General features: G+C 43.8%; 2 protein-coding genes across 3 annotated transcripts; both read right to left on the minus strand.

The window, feature by feature from the left end:
• Positions 1-2,616: 2,616 nt before the first annotated feature.
• LOC106590866 (protein CutA homolog) lies at positions 2,617-5,153 on the minus strand. The gene is made up of 7 exons (XM_014182044.2): positions 4,905-5,153; positions 4,468-4,548; positions 4,038-4,186; positions 3,611-3,670; positions 3,363-3,408; positions 3,111-3,160; positions 2,617-2,801 (listed from the first exon to the last, which is right to left on the minus strand). Exons 2-7 carry the CDS (start codon positions 4,531-4,533, stop codon positions 2,702-2,704), a joined length of 471 nt encoding a protein of 156 aa, XP_014037519.2. The 5' UTR covers positions 4,534-4,548; positions 4,905-5,153; the 3' UTR covers positions 2,617-2,701.
• A 189-nt stretch (positions 5,154-5,342) lies between these two features.
• Positions 5,343-15,226, minus strand: LOC106590850 (synaptogyrin-1). Of its 2 annotated transcripts, none has more exons than XM_014182029.2 (5): positions 14,881-15,226; positions 9,393-9,481; positions 9,038-9,186; positions 8,341-8,486; positions 5,343-6,658 (listed from the first exon to the last, which is right to left on the minus strand). In XM_014182029.2, the coding sequence occupies exons 1-5, from the start codon at positions 14,977-14,979 to the stop codon at positions 6,437-6,439; spliced, it is 705 nt and encodes a 234-aa protein (XP_014037504.2). In that variant the 5' UTR covers positions 14,980-15,226; the 3' UTR covers positions 5,343-6,436. The 2 variants fall into 2 exon arrangements, with proteins under 2 accessions (XP_014037504.2, XP_014037510.2); XM_014182035.2 differs by having other exon boundaries at positions 6,432-7,990.
• Between the last annotated feature and the right edge of the window lie 2,487 nt (positions 15,227-17,713).

The raw sequence follows: 17,713 nt of genomic DNA on the forward strand, positions 1-17,713 counted from the left end.
AGTTCTTGACACACTGGAACCGGCACACCTAACACCTACTACCACACCCCGTTCAAAGGCCCTCCTGTCTTTTGTCTTGCCCATTCACCCTCTGAATGGCACACAGACACAATCCATGTCTCAATTGTCTCAAGGCTTGAAAATCCTTCTTTAACCTGTCTCCTCCCCTTCATCTACACTGACAAGTGACATCAATAAGGGATCATAGCTTTCACCCAGTGGAGGCTGCCGAGGGGAGGACGGCTCATAATAATGGCTTTAATGGAGCGAATGGAATGGTATGAAACACATGGAAACCATGTTTGATGTATTTGATACCATTGCACTCCAGCCATTAGCAGGAGTCCGTTCTCCCCAATTAAGACGCCACAAACCTCTTGTGCTTTCACCTGGATAATGGCATGGAAAGAGCAGGTGTTCCTAATTTTTTGTATACTCATTTTATGTCTACACGGCTAGAGGTTAACAAGTTAGAAGATAAGTTATTGGGAAAAGTGCTCGTCATACTTTAAATGAATGATTAAGTTTATTAGTTGACAAGTTGAATCAGGTGTGCTAGCTCTGGAATACCTCAAATACATGGAACGTTTGGGATTCCCCGAGGTTTGAGAACCACTGCATTAGGAGAGATGTATTGGAAAAGTCACACACCTTAAATGAATGATCAATACCTTTCTAACGAGCTTATGTCTACGCTTATGTCTCACCCACGGTGGTGCTTTGGTAGCCTGGTTACTAGTCTGATTGTGCCATCATACTACTCCTTGTCATGCCAAACATGTTGACAACCACAAGGAGTTGACTGCACTAACAGATCTGGGACCAGGCCGGTGCTTTGGTCACCCAGAGTGTGTGGATGGAACCCAGCGCCTGCTTTGGTGAAAATCTCAACTGTTTCTGATATTGTGTACATGGTAGCCTCAGTGCCAGTCTGTTTGTTCCATCATGCCAACTCCTTGTCACTCATCGTCATGCCAAACATGTTAGGGTTGACAATAACAGCAATGGAGTTGGCAAGAGCACAAACTGATCTGGGACCAGGCTATGTAAATGGTATTTCTATGTTTAGATAGTGTCTGTGTACTGTGTATGCTGATGACTACAAAGCCTCAAATTGAATGTGAAGTTTGAAGAAAAAAATAAATGTCTTATGTGATTTTTGTATTTATTCCAAGTTCTTGGTATACCATTGGTCTCAGTTGACGTCTGACACTACAGTATGGAAGAGATACGTTTATCAGAGCAATCAGATATTCTGATCGCATTGCAACAGTATTGATGAGTGTTAAGGGAACGGTTTGTCGGTGCTTTAAATTTACATAAGTATTGATTGTGGAGAAGCAATCAGATAATGTATGACGTGTCAAACTTAAGGTCCACGAGACGGATCCGGACAAATTGGGTGAAGACCGAATGCGGCCCGCAGGGGAAATGAGTTTGACACCTCTGATCTATGACCAGCCTGATGCAGTAACGTAGGGAAATGAGTTGACACCTCTGATCTATGACCAGCCTGATGCAGTAACGTAGGGAAATGAGTTGACACCCCTGATCTATGACCAGCCTGATGCAGTAACGTAGGGAAATGAGTTGACACCTCTGATCTATGACCAGCCTGAGGCAGTAACGTAGGGAAATGAGGTTGACACCCCTGATCTATGACCAGCCTGAGGCAGTAACGTAGGGAAATGAGTTGACACCTCTGATCTATGACCAGCCTGATGCAGTAACGTAGGGAAATGAGGTTGACACCCCTGATCTATGACCAGCCTGAGGCAGTAACGTAGGGAAATGAGTTGACACCCCTGATCTATGACCAGCCTGAGTCAGTAACGTAGGGAAATACAGTCAGGTCCAAAATTACTGACACCCTTGATAAAGATGAACAAAAAAGTCTGTACAAATTAAATCATTCAAATAATGAGCTGTATTATACGCTCAGTTATGTTTTATTATTATATTATTTTATACTAACACAATTCCTCAGAGAAAGAGATTTTGAGAAGTAATATTTTTGTCTCAAAAAGATGGGGGCTAAAATTATGGGCATCCCTGTTTTCAATACCTCACCTTGCAAGGATAAAGCACCAGTTCCAATCCATGTGTCAATGGCATTTACATTTGTTGGATGACATAAAAATAGAGCTCTTTGGTCACACACACCAGTGGTGGGTTTTGAGTTGAAAAAAAGACACGTAAGCAGAAAATAACCACATGGGCAGTCCATAAGAGCAGACAAATGATACCAAAGATGTTTAAAGGCTCTGTATGGAGGAAAGGTGCATGATCTCTCCAAAGTGTTCTCCAATCTCATAAAATATTTTACAAAAAGGCTCTGTGCTGTTATCCTCACAATGTGTGGTTTTGAAAAGGTATTGAGAACAATTTTGACCCATATCTTTTTTTATTAGCATAAAATATCATTTTCAAAAATTATTTATCATACAATAACACTCAGTACTAGTACTTATTTTTTTCTCTCATCTTTATAAGGGTGCCAATAATTTTGGACCTGACTGTAGATAGACCCTACAGTGGAGATTCATTGATCACCCCATCCCTCTACTGGTCAAAGCTAGGACAACACTGAAACAGTAAAAATACATTTTAGTCACATTTCTGCAGATTTTTTTATTCCAAATACATTTCTCACAGCCTCCCTCTGTCCATCCACCTATCCCTTCTTCTCTCCATCCATCCATTATTCTGGTACAGCGTCACCGAGCCACTTGAGGTAGGGTGGGTTGCCCTGCTCTATGGGTAGGCTGATGACCTCTGCTACTTCATACGGGTGGTTGGACCTGTTGGCAAGCAAACACAGCATGAGTCACACACACACACAGATAGACAAATGCATGTACACACACACACACACACACACACACACACACACACACACACACACACACACACACACACACACACACACACACACACACACACACACACACTACACCCCTGCTATGAGTCACTGATAAATGTAAATTATAATTCTGGGAAAGGATTAAACACCCCACTGCCTGATTTGGTATGTAGACTACATATCATCCCTATAACTGAGGGAAATACTAGAACGCACGCACACATGTACACACATACACAATGCTTACCTAACATATTCTACCAGAGATGCAACCTTAGAACTTCTGGTCTTTATCATCTAAAAGCAGGAAGAAACTAGTTAGAACTTTAGCTACACCACGCTCAGATAAACCAAGCATATATAGTCGTCATTCAATGTACAATAACAGTACTAGCTATTCCATTAGGCCTATATGTTTGGTCATGGACTTGCAGGGCAGCATATACAGACACTGTAGGTCCATGTCGAACCAGGAATAAAAAGACGTTTGAATGCTCACCAGCAAAACTTCACTATCCTCCTGGATCTTCCCCTGCCATTCATATCTGACAAGAAACAGAGACATGTTGCCAATCCCAATCAGTAACCCTTCCATTCCCTTCATCTGTGTGGTGGAGTGCCTGGATACAGCCCTTAGCCGTGGTAACGTAATTATGGTATCTGATATAACACGGCTGTCAGCCAATCAGCATTCAGGGCATGAACCACCCAGTTTCTAATCTCTGATCCGTCATGGTCCAGACTTACACAGATGTGATTTTGGGGACGATGTTGACACAAGCAGCCAGCTTCTTCTCAACGATCCCTCTGTCAGGTGGGGGGGAAGAGACAATGACAACAACCAATCAGACTGGATGGATTAACTGCATCCAGCACAATATGGTGAACAAATACATGATTCAGACTACAGGGCCGACGCAAACCACACCGGCTCTGATATTTCCTTTTGACATTGTCCTTTCCAGCACGGTTCAAGCAGCCCTGGTGGATGTGTAACCAGTTCAGCTCAACTTGGCTCAGTTTGGCCCTATAGTGTGAATCAACGTCGCATTCAGGAGAGTGCAACTTTCTGAACATTGCCGATAGAAATGTCTTATAGCATTGACATCTGACATGATTCCCAATTCTACATAGCAGAGAAGAATGTTTGTGTATGTCTGTGTCTATCCGTTACCTGGCCAGATCTTTGGCCACCTGTTCGTTGGGGCAGGTGACAAAGGCAGCGGAGTGTGTGCCCGACGTGTAGGTCTCGGACGCCATGGAGAACGCTCTCAATCCCACAGTCCTCAGCAGCGTGAGCATCAACACACTAAGCAACGCAATCTATGGGGTTGCCATGGAAACAGAGGTTAGGAGATGAACTGACAGACAACATTCTATGGTGGAAATATTTCACGAGAAATACAGTAAATCAAATCACCCACTTCACTGTTTCTGCATATTACAATGGCTAGGACTAGTCTACATTTTGCTACACTGTATGTTACATTTGGCAAGACAACAAGCATATACGAACTGGATTGCAGACGTCTAAGCAACTTCTTGAATGTGTCTCTTCTACTTGACTACAGCTTGACTACTTGTGGTTTGGGACACATACTCACCACAAAGAATGCCCTCAGAGGTCCACAAGCCTGCAATCCTTCTGTAGCAGGCAGTCCAAAGCGCATTGCCTAAGCAGCACTCTGCAGCAGGGGAAAGTGACATACATGCATTAGCAATCATACATGGCAGGCCGGGGGAGATGACGTTCAATGAGTTCATAGCATGACAAGCAACCACACAAGTTCTGCCATAGGCAAAAAAAAAAAAAACGTACAATTCTGTTTATGGACTAGCAGTAGCTAAAAGCACAGCATACAGTACGAAGCTAGCTAGCGAGGCTAATTGTGTGTGACTTTACTGTGTGTTTGCTCAACTCGCTGTAACTTGACACGTGAAAATGCAGGACAGGACTTTTGCAAAATGGTTGAAACGAAAGAAACCTCCGATACGAAATGTACAATCATGCCAGCAACTCAAACTGTCCAGCTAAAATTACCTTAGACAGTAGCAGTTTCGATGCAATGTGTGCTGTTGCCACTCTCTAACGTAAACATTAAGTTCTGCCGGAAAGCAGGATCTGTTGTTTACCAATTGGTCGTAAATTCAAAAGCAGAGCTGGAAGCACGAGAATTATGTCGATATGGTAACGTTTTCAAATATTATGTGGAAAATGTATTATTAGTAGTAATGCTAGTGGTATACCGACAGTCGTAGTGGTTTTATTGACGTCGTTTCGCGTATAAATGTAAGCATATATAAATGCTAAACTGGTTTATGGCTGCAATGTCAACTCTGGCCAGTAGAAGGCGACCATAATCCATAAAATATTCACCACCACGATAAGCAAGAACAGAAATGAATTCACTGTAACGTTTGTCGGTGTTGTATTTTATTGACTTTTATTGGTTAATAAAACATCACATCAAGAAAGAAATTGTTAACACCATTTTATTTTTTGTTGCAGTTTATTGCAATACAGAGAAAGTACACACATTCCTAGCTACATCACATCCGGCCGTGATTGGGAGTCTCATAGGGCGGCGCACAATTGGCCCAGCGTCGTCCAGGTTTGGCCGCCGTCGTAAATAAGAATTTGTTCTTAAATGACCAAGTTAAATAAAGGTTAAATGAAAACAAACAAACATTTTAATTATTAAATTATTTCCATAGTTTAGTAAAGAACAAAATTGGCGTATTTTCACAGAAATTATTTTTATTCCAAAATAAAAACGAATTCTCTGGACCCTGAAAGGAAATAGGTCAAGGGAGAGATACAAATAGTTCCTCTCCTCGTATCTGAGCACAATAACACAGCATACTGACTGAGTAGGCTAAATTAGACTTTTTACAGAAAGCACATAGTAATGCCCTTAAATATAGTTATATTATTTTTGAACACCCCAATACCGGTAGATTCAACTGCAGAATTACATATGATATAGATATGGATGGGTGGGTCGGTTGATAGATAGGCTACATCAGACAGAGGCATGACATTGATGAGTGTCATTTTGCATTAGGAGATTATCTGTGGTCAAACTACAGTCAGAGATTAGTTTCAATATACTTAGAGGCATGTTTTGGCCAATGATACATGAAAAACATGAACATCTAATAAGCATTAATATGTACATTGAAACTTGGGATTTCTCATTTTATAACTATAAAAAATATATCTCTGATGAAGAGATCTGTTTTGGTAGTAGCTGTGATGAACTCTACACCACAATAGCTTTGCCTTCTCGCTACAGACTAAGAACTATGCTTTGGGCCAACTAATGAATGTAAGTCTGTTATAAGTCAGTTATATGACTGAATGCCCCCCCCCACACACACACACACACACACACTTATCCTGACTCCTCCTCCAACCACTCCCCCCTCCTCCTGTCCTCCCTCCATCCCTCTGGTCCTCCCCAAACACTGGTTCCCCCCTCCACGCCTCAATCTATCACTCCTTCCCGCTCCCTACCCTTCAATCCCTCCCACGCCCCACCCCCCTTTACTCCCCAATCCTCCTTTCCTCCCTCAGTACTCCTGGTACCCTCCACCCCCCTCACCATTAATCCCCTGATAGGAGGACCCCCCCACAGGGTCTCCTTGTCCCAGGTTGTTCCCCCCGGCCGTGAAGGAGGTGTAGGGGTCCCCGGCCGCCCCAGCATCCAGGCTGGGGTCTATGTAGTCCTGGGAGAATAGAGCAGAGTCTGCCCCCAGCTTGTACCTCTGATAGCCGAAGAAGGACTGGGCCGCCTTGGGGAGGGAGGGAGGAGGTGGGTGAAGAGAGTGGTGTGGGAGGGCATAGTTGGGGTTGAGGGGTGAGGTGAAGTGAAGTGGGAAGGAGGTGGGGAGGTAGAGGGGTGTAGGTTGGGGGTGAGGTGAAGGGAAATGGGAGGGAGGTAGGGTGAAGAAGGTGCAGTGGGAGGGTTGAGGAGGTTAGGGTGGGGACGGGGTAGGTGGAGAGAGAGGTAGAGGTGTGTAGATTAGGTGGTGAGGTGGAGGGAAATAGAAGGGAGGAGGGTGAAGAAGGTGGAGGAGGTTAAGGGGTAAGGTGGAGAGGAGTGGGTAGGTTGGGAAGGGAAGTTTTGAGGGGGTAGTTGAATGGTGGATGGGTATCGTAGGGGGTGGAGGTGGAAGTTTGGGGTGGATGGGGTGTGGTTAGGTAGTGGTGTAAGAGATGATAAACAAATGCAGCATTTGTGGATTAGGTTTGAAAGGGAGAAAGAAAGAAAGAAAGAAAGAAAGAAAGAAAGAAAGAAAGAAAGAAAGAAAAAGAAAGAAAGAAAGAAAGAAAGAAAGAAAGAAAGAAAGAAAGAAAGAAAGATGAATTGAATTAGTTGTCTGGAAAGCTAGGTTAAATCTTTATTAAATTGCTTGATTGCATCCCAAATGGCACCCCTTTCCCTTTATAGCTCTGTTCAAAAGTAGTGCACTATATAGGGAATAGGGTGCCCTTTTAGACACATGCCTTGAGTCACTCAGGGTCAGTTAGTTATCAAAGCAGTTGTTTAGCTGTTTTTTGGTTTGGTGAAAACAAATAATCATTCACACTCTTCAGATAAAAAAGACAAGAGCACAAGAAGATATGCAGTAAATGTGATAAAAATGTATTTTTACTAAATGTGCATATTTATTGAATAGCTAAAGCATTTTAAAGGCTTTTGAGTTATAAAGACAAACTAATTTGCCAGCCTTTCACAAAATGGTGGAGGTAGCCTACAGTAGGTGCCTGCCTACGCTGTGTGTGTATCTGTGTGTCTGCGTGTGTGTGTGTGTCTGTGTGCGTGATACAGATATTTCACAGTCACAGCAGCGTCTGACTAGAAGCAGTAAGAGGTTAGCTGCAGAGGGATTGGAGATAGAGGTTTCCTACTAGAACAACACCTTATATTAGTGGGATAGGGGGCTGGGGGTGAAAAGTTGTAAATGCAGACTGAAGTTTTAAAAGCAAAGGGAGCTAGAAGGTTATTAGAAGAACACAGATCATATTAGTGGGATGGGGGGCTGAGGGGTGAACAGCTTCTGGTACTCCTCTTCGAAGGACACACTCTTTAGCCTCTCCATGGAGAAGAGAGTCAGCCCACCCTAGAGGAGAGAGAGAGACCAGGTAGGACATAGGGATCAAAGGTCATGGCAGAGGTGCTGGTTGGTCCCGATGGCTCAGTGGCTTGAGCATGGTGCTGGCAACAACAGCTTTGTGGGGTCCATTCCCACATGGACCATGTACTAAAAATATGTTTCAGTGTTGACAGTTTAATAAGTTGCTCTGGATAGAAGTGCCGGCCAAATGAGGAGGGTCCTATACTTAGATGTCTAGGCCCATTGGTGGCTGTTCTTTTGAACATTTTCGCTGAAGATTCTGTCAAATGAAGATACCATAAAATGAAGATAGGGATGAAGTGGTAGTGAAAATAAAGGAGTAAAGTGTACCATACCCAGGTGAATATGGAGAAGAAGGCGAAGGTGATAGCAGCGCGAGCAGCATCCCCTCCCTCCCTCAGGGGGTTGTCCTCCTGCTTCGCCACCTGCCATTGGTTGGTCAGGAAGCAGAACCCCACGAACCACATGAAGGACCAGAACGCTACGGGGAGAATGAAAGAGAGAGAGAGAGAGAGAGAGGGGGGAAAGAGAGTGAGAGGAAAGAGGAGGGATGAAAAGGAGGAGGGAGAGAGGGAGGAAAGGGGAGGAGGATGGAAGCGAGAGAGAGAGAGAGGGAGAAGGATGAAAGGGAGAGAGAGGGAGGTAGAGGGACAGGGTGAGAGAGGAGGGAGGGATAAAAAACAATTGACAACCAGTAGTTGAAAACCACTGTAGATAGACCATTTTGGTTTCTGTTTTCTGTTGTTGTTAAGCTCCTTCTCATTAAATGAGCAGGTGGGACACAGACATTACCCACCCTCTTCCACATCCCTCTTCTCCCTCTACACACATCTATCCCCTCTCTCCCCATCTCTCTTCTCCCTCTACACACACATCTTTCCACTCTCTCCGTCCATCCATCCTCTCCCTCTACACACATCTATCCCCTCTCTCCCCTCTTTCCATCCATCCTCTTGCTCATTTTCCCTTTACTCCCTCTCCATACATCTCCTCCCTTTCGCTCTCTCTTCCTTGCTCCCCCTCTCCACTCACCTGAAACCCCTACGTCTGCCAGTACAGCCTTCTTGCGGTCCTTGACGGAGCTGATCTGTGGGAAGTAGACATCCAGGGCCAGGAAGGCCAGACAGCAGAGAAAGGCCAAGGTTCCCATGAACAGTCCATAGTTACACGCATTCTGGTTCCTGTCAATCAATCAATCAATCAATCAATCAATCAATATCTGTATTGTCCCAATGGGGAAATTGGGACAATACAAGTAATAACAGTCATAACAGATGAGATACACATATGGAATATCAAAGAGATCAGATAGAGTCATAAAAGAGGAGCAGTAACTACTACAGTGTGTGTGTGTGTGTGTGTGTGTGTGTGTGTGTGTGTGTGTCACCTGTTGAAGATACAGAACTCCTGGGCCTCGTCAGGTCGGTTCACGTAACCCTCGTTGGCTATAGAACCAAAGATCACAATGGAGAAAAACTGGAAAGAGAGAAGGATAGGAGGGAGGGAAGGTGGGAGGGAGAGTTTAGGAAAGGGGCGGAGGGGAGAGGAGGGAAGGATCAGAAAGAAGTGTGTTGAGTGTCAGCCATACACACCAAGATAATAGACTATACCTACACCTACTATACACACACACACTACTATACACACACTAGCCCTAGGACCATACCTCAGGACTACCTGGCCTGATGACTGCTTGCTGTCCCCAGTCCACCTGGCCGTGCTGCTGCTCCAGTTTCAACTGTTCTGCCTGCAGCTATGGAACCCTGACCTGTTCACCGGACATGCTACCTGTCCCAGACCTGCTGTTTTCAACTCTCTAGAGACAGCAGGAGCAGTAGAGATACTCTGAATGATCGGCTATGAAAAGCCAACTGACATTTACTCCTGAGGTGCTGACCTGTTGCACCCTCGACAACCACTGTGATTATTATTATTAGACCCTGCTGGTCATCTATGAACATTTGAACATCTTGGCCATGTTCTGTTATAATCTCCACCTGGCCCAGCCAGAAGAGGACTGACCATCCCTCATAGCCTGGTTTCTCTCTAGGTTTCTTCCTAGGTTCTGGCCTTTCTAGGGAGTTTTTCCTAGCCACCGTGCTTCTACACCTGCATTGCTTGCTGTTTGGGGTTTTAGGCTGGGTTTCTGTACAGCACTTTGTGACATCAGCTGATGTAAGAAGGGCTTTATAAATACATTTGATTAATATCTCTACTGAAACACACAGAGATAATATATCTACAGTACTACACTACAGTATAAACACTGACAGAATATACCTACAGTACTACACTACAGTATAAACACTGGCAGAATATATCTACAGTACTTCCCTACAGTATAAACACTGGCAGAATATATCTACAGTACTTCACTACAGTATAAACACTGGCAGAATATACCTACAGTACTTCACTACAGTATAAACACTGACAGAATATACCTACAGTACTTCACTAAACACAGGCAGAATATAGGGCTCAAGCTATTACTACTAAGGGACAAATCCTATATTTCACTTACGTCAAATGTTCACTTAGTTGTTTATTGATGTCAATGGAATTATGAATTGCCCTAAGATAAAAGGCCCCATCTATCTAAACCACTGAGAGTAAAGGCCCCATCTATCTAAACCACTGAGAGAAAAGGTCCCATCTATCTAAACCACTGAGAGTAAAGGCCCCATCTATCTAAACCACTGAGAGTAAAGGTCCCATCTATCTAAACCACTGAGAGTAAAGGCCCCATCTATCTAAACCACTGAGAGTAAAGGCCCCATCTATCTAAACCACTGAGAGAAAAGGTCCCATCTATCTAAACCACTGAGAGTAAAGGCCCCATCTATCTAAACCACTGAGAGTAAAGGTCCCATCTATCTAAACCACTGAGAGTAAAGGTCCCATCTATCTAAACCACTGAGAGAAAAGGTCCCATCTATCTAAACCACTGAGAGTAAAGGTCCCATCTATCTAAACCACTGAGAGTAAAGGTCCCATCTATCTAAACCACTGAGAGAAAAGGTCCCATCTATCTAAACCACTGGGAGAAAAGGTCCCATCTATCTAAACCACTGAGAGTAAAGGTCCCATCTATCTAAACCACTGAGAGTAAAGGTCCCATCTATCTAAACCACTGAGAGAAAAGGTCCCATCTATCTAAACCACTGAGAGTAAAGGTCCCATCTATCTAAACCACTGAGAGAAAAGGTCCCATCTATCTAAACCACTGGGAGAAAAGGTCCCATCTATCTAAACCACTGAGAGAAAAGGTCCCATCTATCTAAACCACTGGGAGAAAAGGTCCCATCTATCTAAACCACTGGGAGAAAAGGTCCTATCTATCCCTTTCTGTCCCTAAACACCCCCCCTTTCCTGTTCTGGCTGCCTTTATTTTCTTCTATCTTGAGCACTGGTCCCTCTTTAGCACTCATCTAATTGAAGTGATCTGTGAAGAAAGAAAGAGATAGAGAGAGGGATGGATAGAGAGAGGGATGGATGCTACTGATCTCTCATCTCCCCTAGGTCCTCTTGAGAAAGGAAGCACACACACACACAACCTCATTCCAATGATTGTCTATCATTCTAATGTCAAAATAGGCCAAACACATACACACATGAAAGGTGTTCATGCATACTTCTTTGGTATTATTTTTGGTAGAATGGTTTCTGATGCCTTATTTGAATATTACACCTGCATTGGAGCTGAAAGGAAGCATATCGTTCCACATGAAGACTCAAATCAGAATGTGTATGTGAGTGTTTGTGTGTGTGTGTGTAGGGGATTTCCCTTCATATTAATTGGACCTTTTACTCTCTATATTAAAACCCCCTGGTGTTTCCCCCAATAAATCCCCCACAATGCTTTGGGAATCAACATCCCCCTTGGGACTTAGTGATCTACACATACACAAACACACCACTGCATTTCAGATCAACAGACAAATTAAATGGCATCCTATTCCCTATATAGTACACTACTTTTGATCATTGCCATACGCTATTTAGGGAATAGGGTGCCATTTGGGACTCACACTTAGTAGCTGATTGGGTTAGAAAAGGTATTGGGTCAGAATTATATTTGGCATCACATGGAATGTTCTCTCTCTCTTCCTCCCTTTCTCTTGCCCTCTCTCTCCATCGCTTCTCTCTCCCTCTCTTCTCTCTCCCTCTCTCGTAGGTAAATGTGTTTTCTCCAAGGCCCTGCCTGTCCTGTAGCCTTCTCATCTCAAGGCCCCAGGCCCAAATCAAAGCAGGCATTGTGCAGGCCACCACGTGGGGTCCTGATCTTGTGACAATCCGAAGGGCCATTTTGAAATTAGGCATTAGGTTTGCCAGAATAATTTATATTTGTGTGTGCATGAACCTGTGTGCGCATGTGTCTGCATTAGCATGCCTGTGTGTGTGTGTGTGTGTGTGTGTGTGTGTGTGTGTGTGTGTGTGTGTGTGTGTGTGTGTGTACAGCACTCTGACCTCTAGTCATTCAGCCTAATGTGTTTATCAGTATGGTGTCAGAATGTGGGGCACATTGGTACTGACAGGCCCCTGACCATAGATTCCTGCCCAGAGGTTCCAAGTCCCTTCTAGAGATTATATTTCTATGCTGTTGACCTCTGACACCAAATTCAACACTACTGAACATGTAAGTACTATACTGCTAATGTACATGCGTAGTCCATATAACTTTACAGAAGGAGGAGAGAGAAAGAAAACAAGAGAGAATGAGAGAGCGAGAATGAGAGAGCGAGATCTCTCTCTCTCACTCCCTCCCTCCCTCTTTCTCTCTGCTACCTATGTGTGATTCTGCAACTGTATTGCTACTTAGCCTGTACATACTGTAACTCAACACCAGCCAGAGAGATACAGAGGTAGAGACAGACAGAATAAGGAGAGAGTGCGATAGATAGAGAGAATAAGGAGGAGAAAGAGAATAAAGGAAGAGAGAGATTCCAGAGAAAGAATAAGAAAGAGGGAAAACATGAAAACAACTGACACCTTTATATGTTTCATCCTAATTGCTGCTGTTACCATAGGTACAGTAACCAAGGTGTTTCTCTGAGGTCACGCCTGGAGGCGGAGCTGCAGATGTCTACACAGGAAATTATTATCATCCATGAAGTGAAAACAAGAAGTGACACAGTCGTACTAATGGTGAATGTGACAAATGTGTGTGCGTACACGTAAACACACACACACACTTCCCTTCCCACAACATGCCATCTCTAATCAGTCTATTCATTGAGCTACGACCTCAACACTGTTATCCCATATAAATACAATCTACCCTCATTATACCATAATTGACTTGAATGGTAAGGTCCCTTCTATAGATTATATTTCTATGGTTATCCATCAGATAAACTACAGGGAGTGGATGAGTTATGTTATTTCTGTTCTGTAGCATTGGTAAGAAATAGATGAGTAGACTATATGGCAGTCTTTCTGCCCGTCTGTCTCTCTGTCTGTCCTTCTGTCTGTCGCTCTCCTCGTCTGTCTGTCTGTCTGTCTGTCTGTCTGTCTGTCTGTCTGTCTGTCTGTCTGTCTGTATGTCTGTCTGTTTCTCTCTCCATCTGTCTGACTGTTCCTAAAGGGGTATTTCTTATCAGTGGAACAGATGGACTGAGCCTTTATCTTATTCTGTCATCGTTGTGGCCTATAGGTGACCATTCGAGGGTATGTACAACCCTCTGAAAACACACCCACACCCACCGTGAAGGCTGACCGTGAAGACTGCTACACCAGACAGTTTATTGCTTGTACTATAGGCCCACTGGATCACTATAAATAAACAATATGTAGACTATATGTGGACTAGTTGCAAGTTAATTTAGTAAGGAATAGAAAGGCATGAATCTTTATTTGTTTGTATTTGTTTTGGTACTTTTTTTACCCCAATTGGTAGTTACAGTCTTGTCCCATGGCTGCAACTCCCATATGGACTCAGGAGAGCCATGCGTCCTCCGAAACACAACCCTTCCAAGCCACATTGCTAACGTAACCCACACCAATGTGTCAGAGGAAACACCGTACAGCTGGCAATCGTAGTCAGCTTGCATGCACCTAGCCTACCACAAGGAGTCGCTAGAGCACGATGGGACAAGGAAATCCCGGCTGGCCAAACCCTCCCTAACCCAGAGAACGCTCGGCCAATTGTGCGCCGCCTCATGGGTCTCCCGGTCATGGCCGGCTGTGACAAAGCCTGGGATCGAACCCGGGGCTGTAGTGATGTCTCAAGCACTGGGATGAAGTGCCTTAGACTGCTGAGCCACTCGGGAGGCCCAGGCATGTATTCTTTATGCATAGCCAAAATAGTTCAATTTTTCTCAAATTCTTATGAATAACGAAAAACTAATTGTAGATGATTTACAGTTGTCACCCTATTTCCCAGGTCAAAAGTAGTGCACTGTATAGAGAATAGGGTGCCAATTGGGATGCAACGTCGGATTTAACAGATCTAACAGGGGTCAAAGCACACACACTACAACAAAACACGTGGGCACCGTGCATATGGCTGCATTTCTCTAGGTTTAATAGCTACAACCGCTTCAAAATCGTAGGCCACATGCGTCGTGCGCCTTGTTGCTTGCATCCCCAAAACATTGACCATGTTTCAGGTTCCAACTAGACTACAACATACTTGGACAGTGCTGCTAACACGACAGGTCTGCTATGCTTATAGTACACATGCACGCACTGGTGGGAAAGTGAGAATTGAGAAACGGAGAGGCAGCCAGCGAGAGGCGCACATTTTGAGTCAACCATACATACATAACAAACGAAAGTCGTTCGGGACCTTCGCCGTTGTTAGTCTGAAATGAGCAGCACGTCAGCTACTGTAACGGTAACGTTATAGGCGCTATAACTGTAACGGTACTCACCCAAGAGAGGATCCGGAGGATCGTGTGTGGCTGCTGGAAGAACGTTATAGGGTTGAAAGCACCTCCAGCCTTCCCAGCTCCATAAGCCATGCCCTCCATTTTCGGACTCCGGACGGTGTGTGCGTGTGTTTTCTCCCTTCCCGTCACTCAGGGAACACAGAGAGTTATTCTAACGGATTTTGACACAATATTCCTCAAATCAATATGTCTCCGTATCGCCCAGTCTATTATTGACCCTATCTCTCTCACTTTCTCAATCGCCAACTCCCTCTTCATTCTATTTGGTCCTATCTCAATCACCGCTTCGTGTCTGTTGCTGCCTATCTGCCTGTGTTGTGATTTTCTCTCTCTCTCTCTCAATTAAAATCAAGGGCTTTATTGGAATGGGAAACATATGTTAACATTGCCAAAGCGAGTGAAGTAGATAATAAACAAAAGTGAAGTACACAATAAAAATGAACAGTAAACATTACACTCACAGAAGTTCCAAAAGAATAAAGACATTTCAAATGTCATTTTATGTATATATACAGTGTTGTAACAATGTGTTAATAGTTAAAGTACAAAAGGGGAAATAAATAAACATAAATATGGGTTGTATTTACAATGTGTTCGTTCTTCATTGGTTGCCCTTTTCTCGTGGCAACAGGTCACAAATCTTGCTGCTCACTCACTGAGGTTCCAAAATAATAAACACATTTCAAATGTCATATTATGTGTATACAGTGCCTTGCGAAAGTATTCGGCCCCCTTGAACTTTTCGACCTTTTGCCACATTTCAGGCTTCAAACATAAAGATATAAAACTGTAATTTTTTGTGAAGAATCAACAACAAGTGGGACACAATCATGAAGTGGAACGAAATTTATTGGATATTTCAAACTTTTTTAACAAATAAAAAACTGAAAAATTGGGCGTGCAAAATTATTCAGCCCCCTTAAGTTAATACTTTGTAGCGCCACCTTTTGCTGCGATTACAGCTGTAAGTCGCTTGGGGTATGTCTCTATCAGTTTTGCACATCGAGAGACTGACATTTTTGCCCATTCCTCCTTGCAAAACAGCTCGAGCTCAGTGAGGTTGGATGGAGAGCGTTTGTGAACAGCAGTTTTCAGTTCTTTCCTCATATTCTCGATTGGATTCAGGTCTGGACTTTGACTTGGTCATTCTAACACCTGGATATGTTTATTTGTGAACCATTCCATTGTAGATTTTGCTTTATGTTTTGGATCATTGTCTTGTTGGAAGACAAATCTCCGTCCCAGTCTCAGGTCTTTTGCAGACTCCATCAGGTTTTCTTCCAGAATGGTCCTGTATTTGGCTCCATCCATATTCCCATCAATTTTAACCATCTTCCCTGCCCCTGCTGAAGAAAAGCAGGCCCAAACCATGATGCTGCCACCACCATGTTTGACAGTGGGGATGGTGTGTTCAGGGTGATGAGCTGTGTTGCTTTTACGCCAAACATAACGTTTTGCATTGTTGCCAAAAAGTTCGGTTTCATCTGACCAGAGCACCTTCTTCCACATGTTTGGTGTGTCTCCCAGGTGGCTAGTGGCAAACTTTAAACAACACTTTTTATGGATATCTTTAAGAAATGGCTTTCTTCTTGCCACTCTTCCATAAAGGCCAGATTTGTGCAGTATACGACTGATTGTTGTCCTATGGACAGAGTCTCCCACCTCAGCTGTAGATCTCTGCAGTTCATCCAGAGTGATCATGGGCCTCTTGGCTGCATCTCTGATCAGTCTTCTCCTTGTATGAGCTGAAAGTTTAGAGGGACGGCCGGGTCTTCGTAGATTTGCAGTGGTCTGATACTCCTTCCATTTCAATATGGAGGTCCGTTTAAAGCGCTTGCACAGTGCTCCTTGGGATGTTTGAAGCTTGGGAAATCTTTTTGTATCCAAATCTGGCTTTAAACTTCTCCACAACAGTATCTCAGACCTGCCTGGTGTGTTCCTTGTTCTTCATGATGCTCTCTGCGCTTTAAACGGACCTCTGAGACTTTCACAGAGCAGGTGCATTTATACGGAGACTTGATTACACACAGGTGGATTCTATTTATCATCATTAGTCATTTAGGTCAACATTGGATCATTCAGAGATCCTCACTGAACTTCTGGAGAGAGTTTGCTGCACTGAAAGTAAAGGGGCTGAATAATTTTGCACGGCCAATTTTTCAGTTTTTTATTTGTTAAAAAAGTTAGAAATATCCAATAAATTTCGTTCCACTTCATAATTGTGTCCCACTTGTTGTTGATTCTTCACAAAAAGTTACAGTTTTATATCTTTATGTTTGAAGCCTGAAATGTGGCAAAAGGTCGAAAAGTTCAAGGGGGCCGAATACTTTTGCAAGGCACTGTATATACAGTGTTGCCATCTTAGCGACTTTGTCGCTATATTTAGCGAGTATTCAGACTCCTCTAGTGACACATTTTCAAAAAATCGACTAGCGACAAATATAGCGACTTTTCCTGGTGTTATTGGAGACTGTTGGAGACTGACGTGAAAGCAGGTATCGTTCTTACTCTTCTCAACGAGCAGCGGGTGCTGCCGTGGGCCCCACACCTGTCCCAAAGAACTCACAGGCGGCCCAGTCCTCGCGCAGCAGTCCCCGCGTCCAGACAGCAAATGAATCGCGCATGTGGGAAGCCGCCGCTGGCTGATCCCGCCCTAAGTAAATGTAAAATGTTCTTTGTCTAAAATAATTCACTGCACAAAAATAAATCACTGCATTTGAGTCACACAGCCTCAGTCACTTACTCACCTTGTCCACTGTGTGTGTGCCTCTCTGTGACATAAGCTAAACATCTAGCTGGCTAGCTCATCATGTCT

This window comes from Salmo salar, chromosome ssa02 (assembly GCF_905237065.1).
Source record: "Salmo salar chromosome ssa02, Ssal_v3.1, whole genome shotgun sequence".
Taxonomy (NCBI): domain Eukaryota; kingdom Metazoa; phylum Chordata; class Actinopteri; order Salmoniformes; family Salmonidae; genus Salmo; species Salmo salar.

Bases quoted from the DNA above. Each gene is read 5' to 3' on its own strand.
- LOC106590850 (XM_014182029.2), bottom strand. From the start codon at position 14,979: ATGGAGGGCATGGCTTATGGAGCTGGGAAGGCTGGAGGTGCTTTCAAC. The intron at 9,482-14,880 runs GTGAGTACCGTT...CTCTCTTTCCAG, and splicing joins TCCTCCGGATCCTCTCTTGG to TTTTTCTCCATTGTGATCTT. The intron at 6,659-8,340 runs GTATGGTACACT...TCCCTCCCCAAG, and splicing joins TCTTCTCCATATTCACCTGG to GCGGCCCAGTCCTTCTTCGG.
- LOC106590866 (XM_014182044.2), bottom strand. From the start codon at position 4,533: ATGCGCTTTGGACTGCCTGCTACAGAAGGATTGCAGGCTTGTGGACCT. The intron at 3,161-3,362 runs GTGAGCATTCAA...TCCTGCTTTTAG, and splicing joins AGGATAGTGAAGTTTTGCTG to ATGATAAAGACCAGAAGTTC. The intron at 2,802-3,110 runs GTAAGCATTGTG...GCTTGCCAACAG, and splicing joins TCTCTGGTAGAATATGTTAG to GTCCAACCACCCGTATGAAG.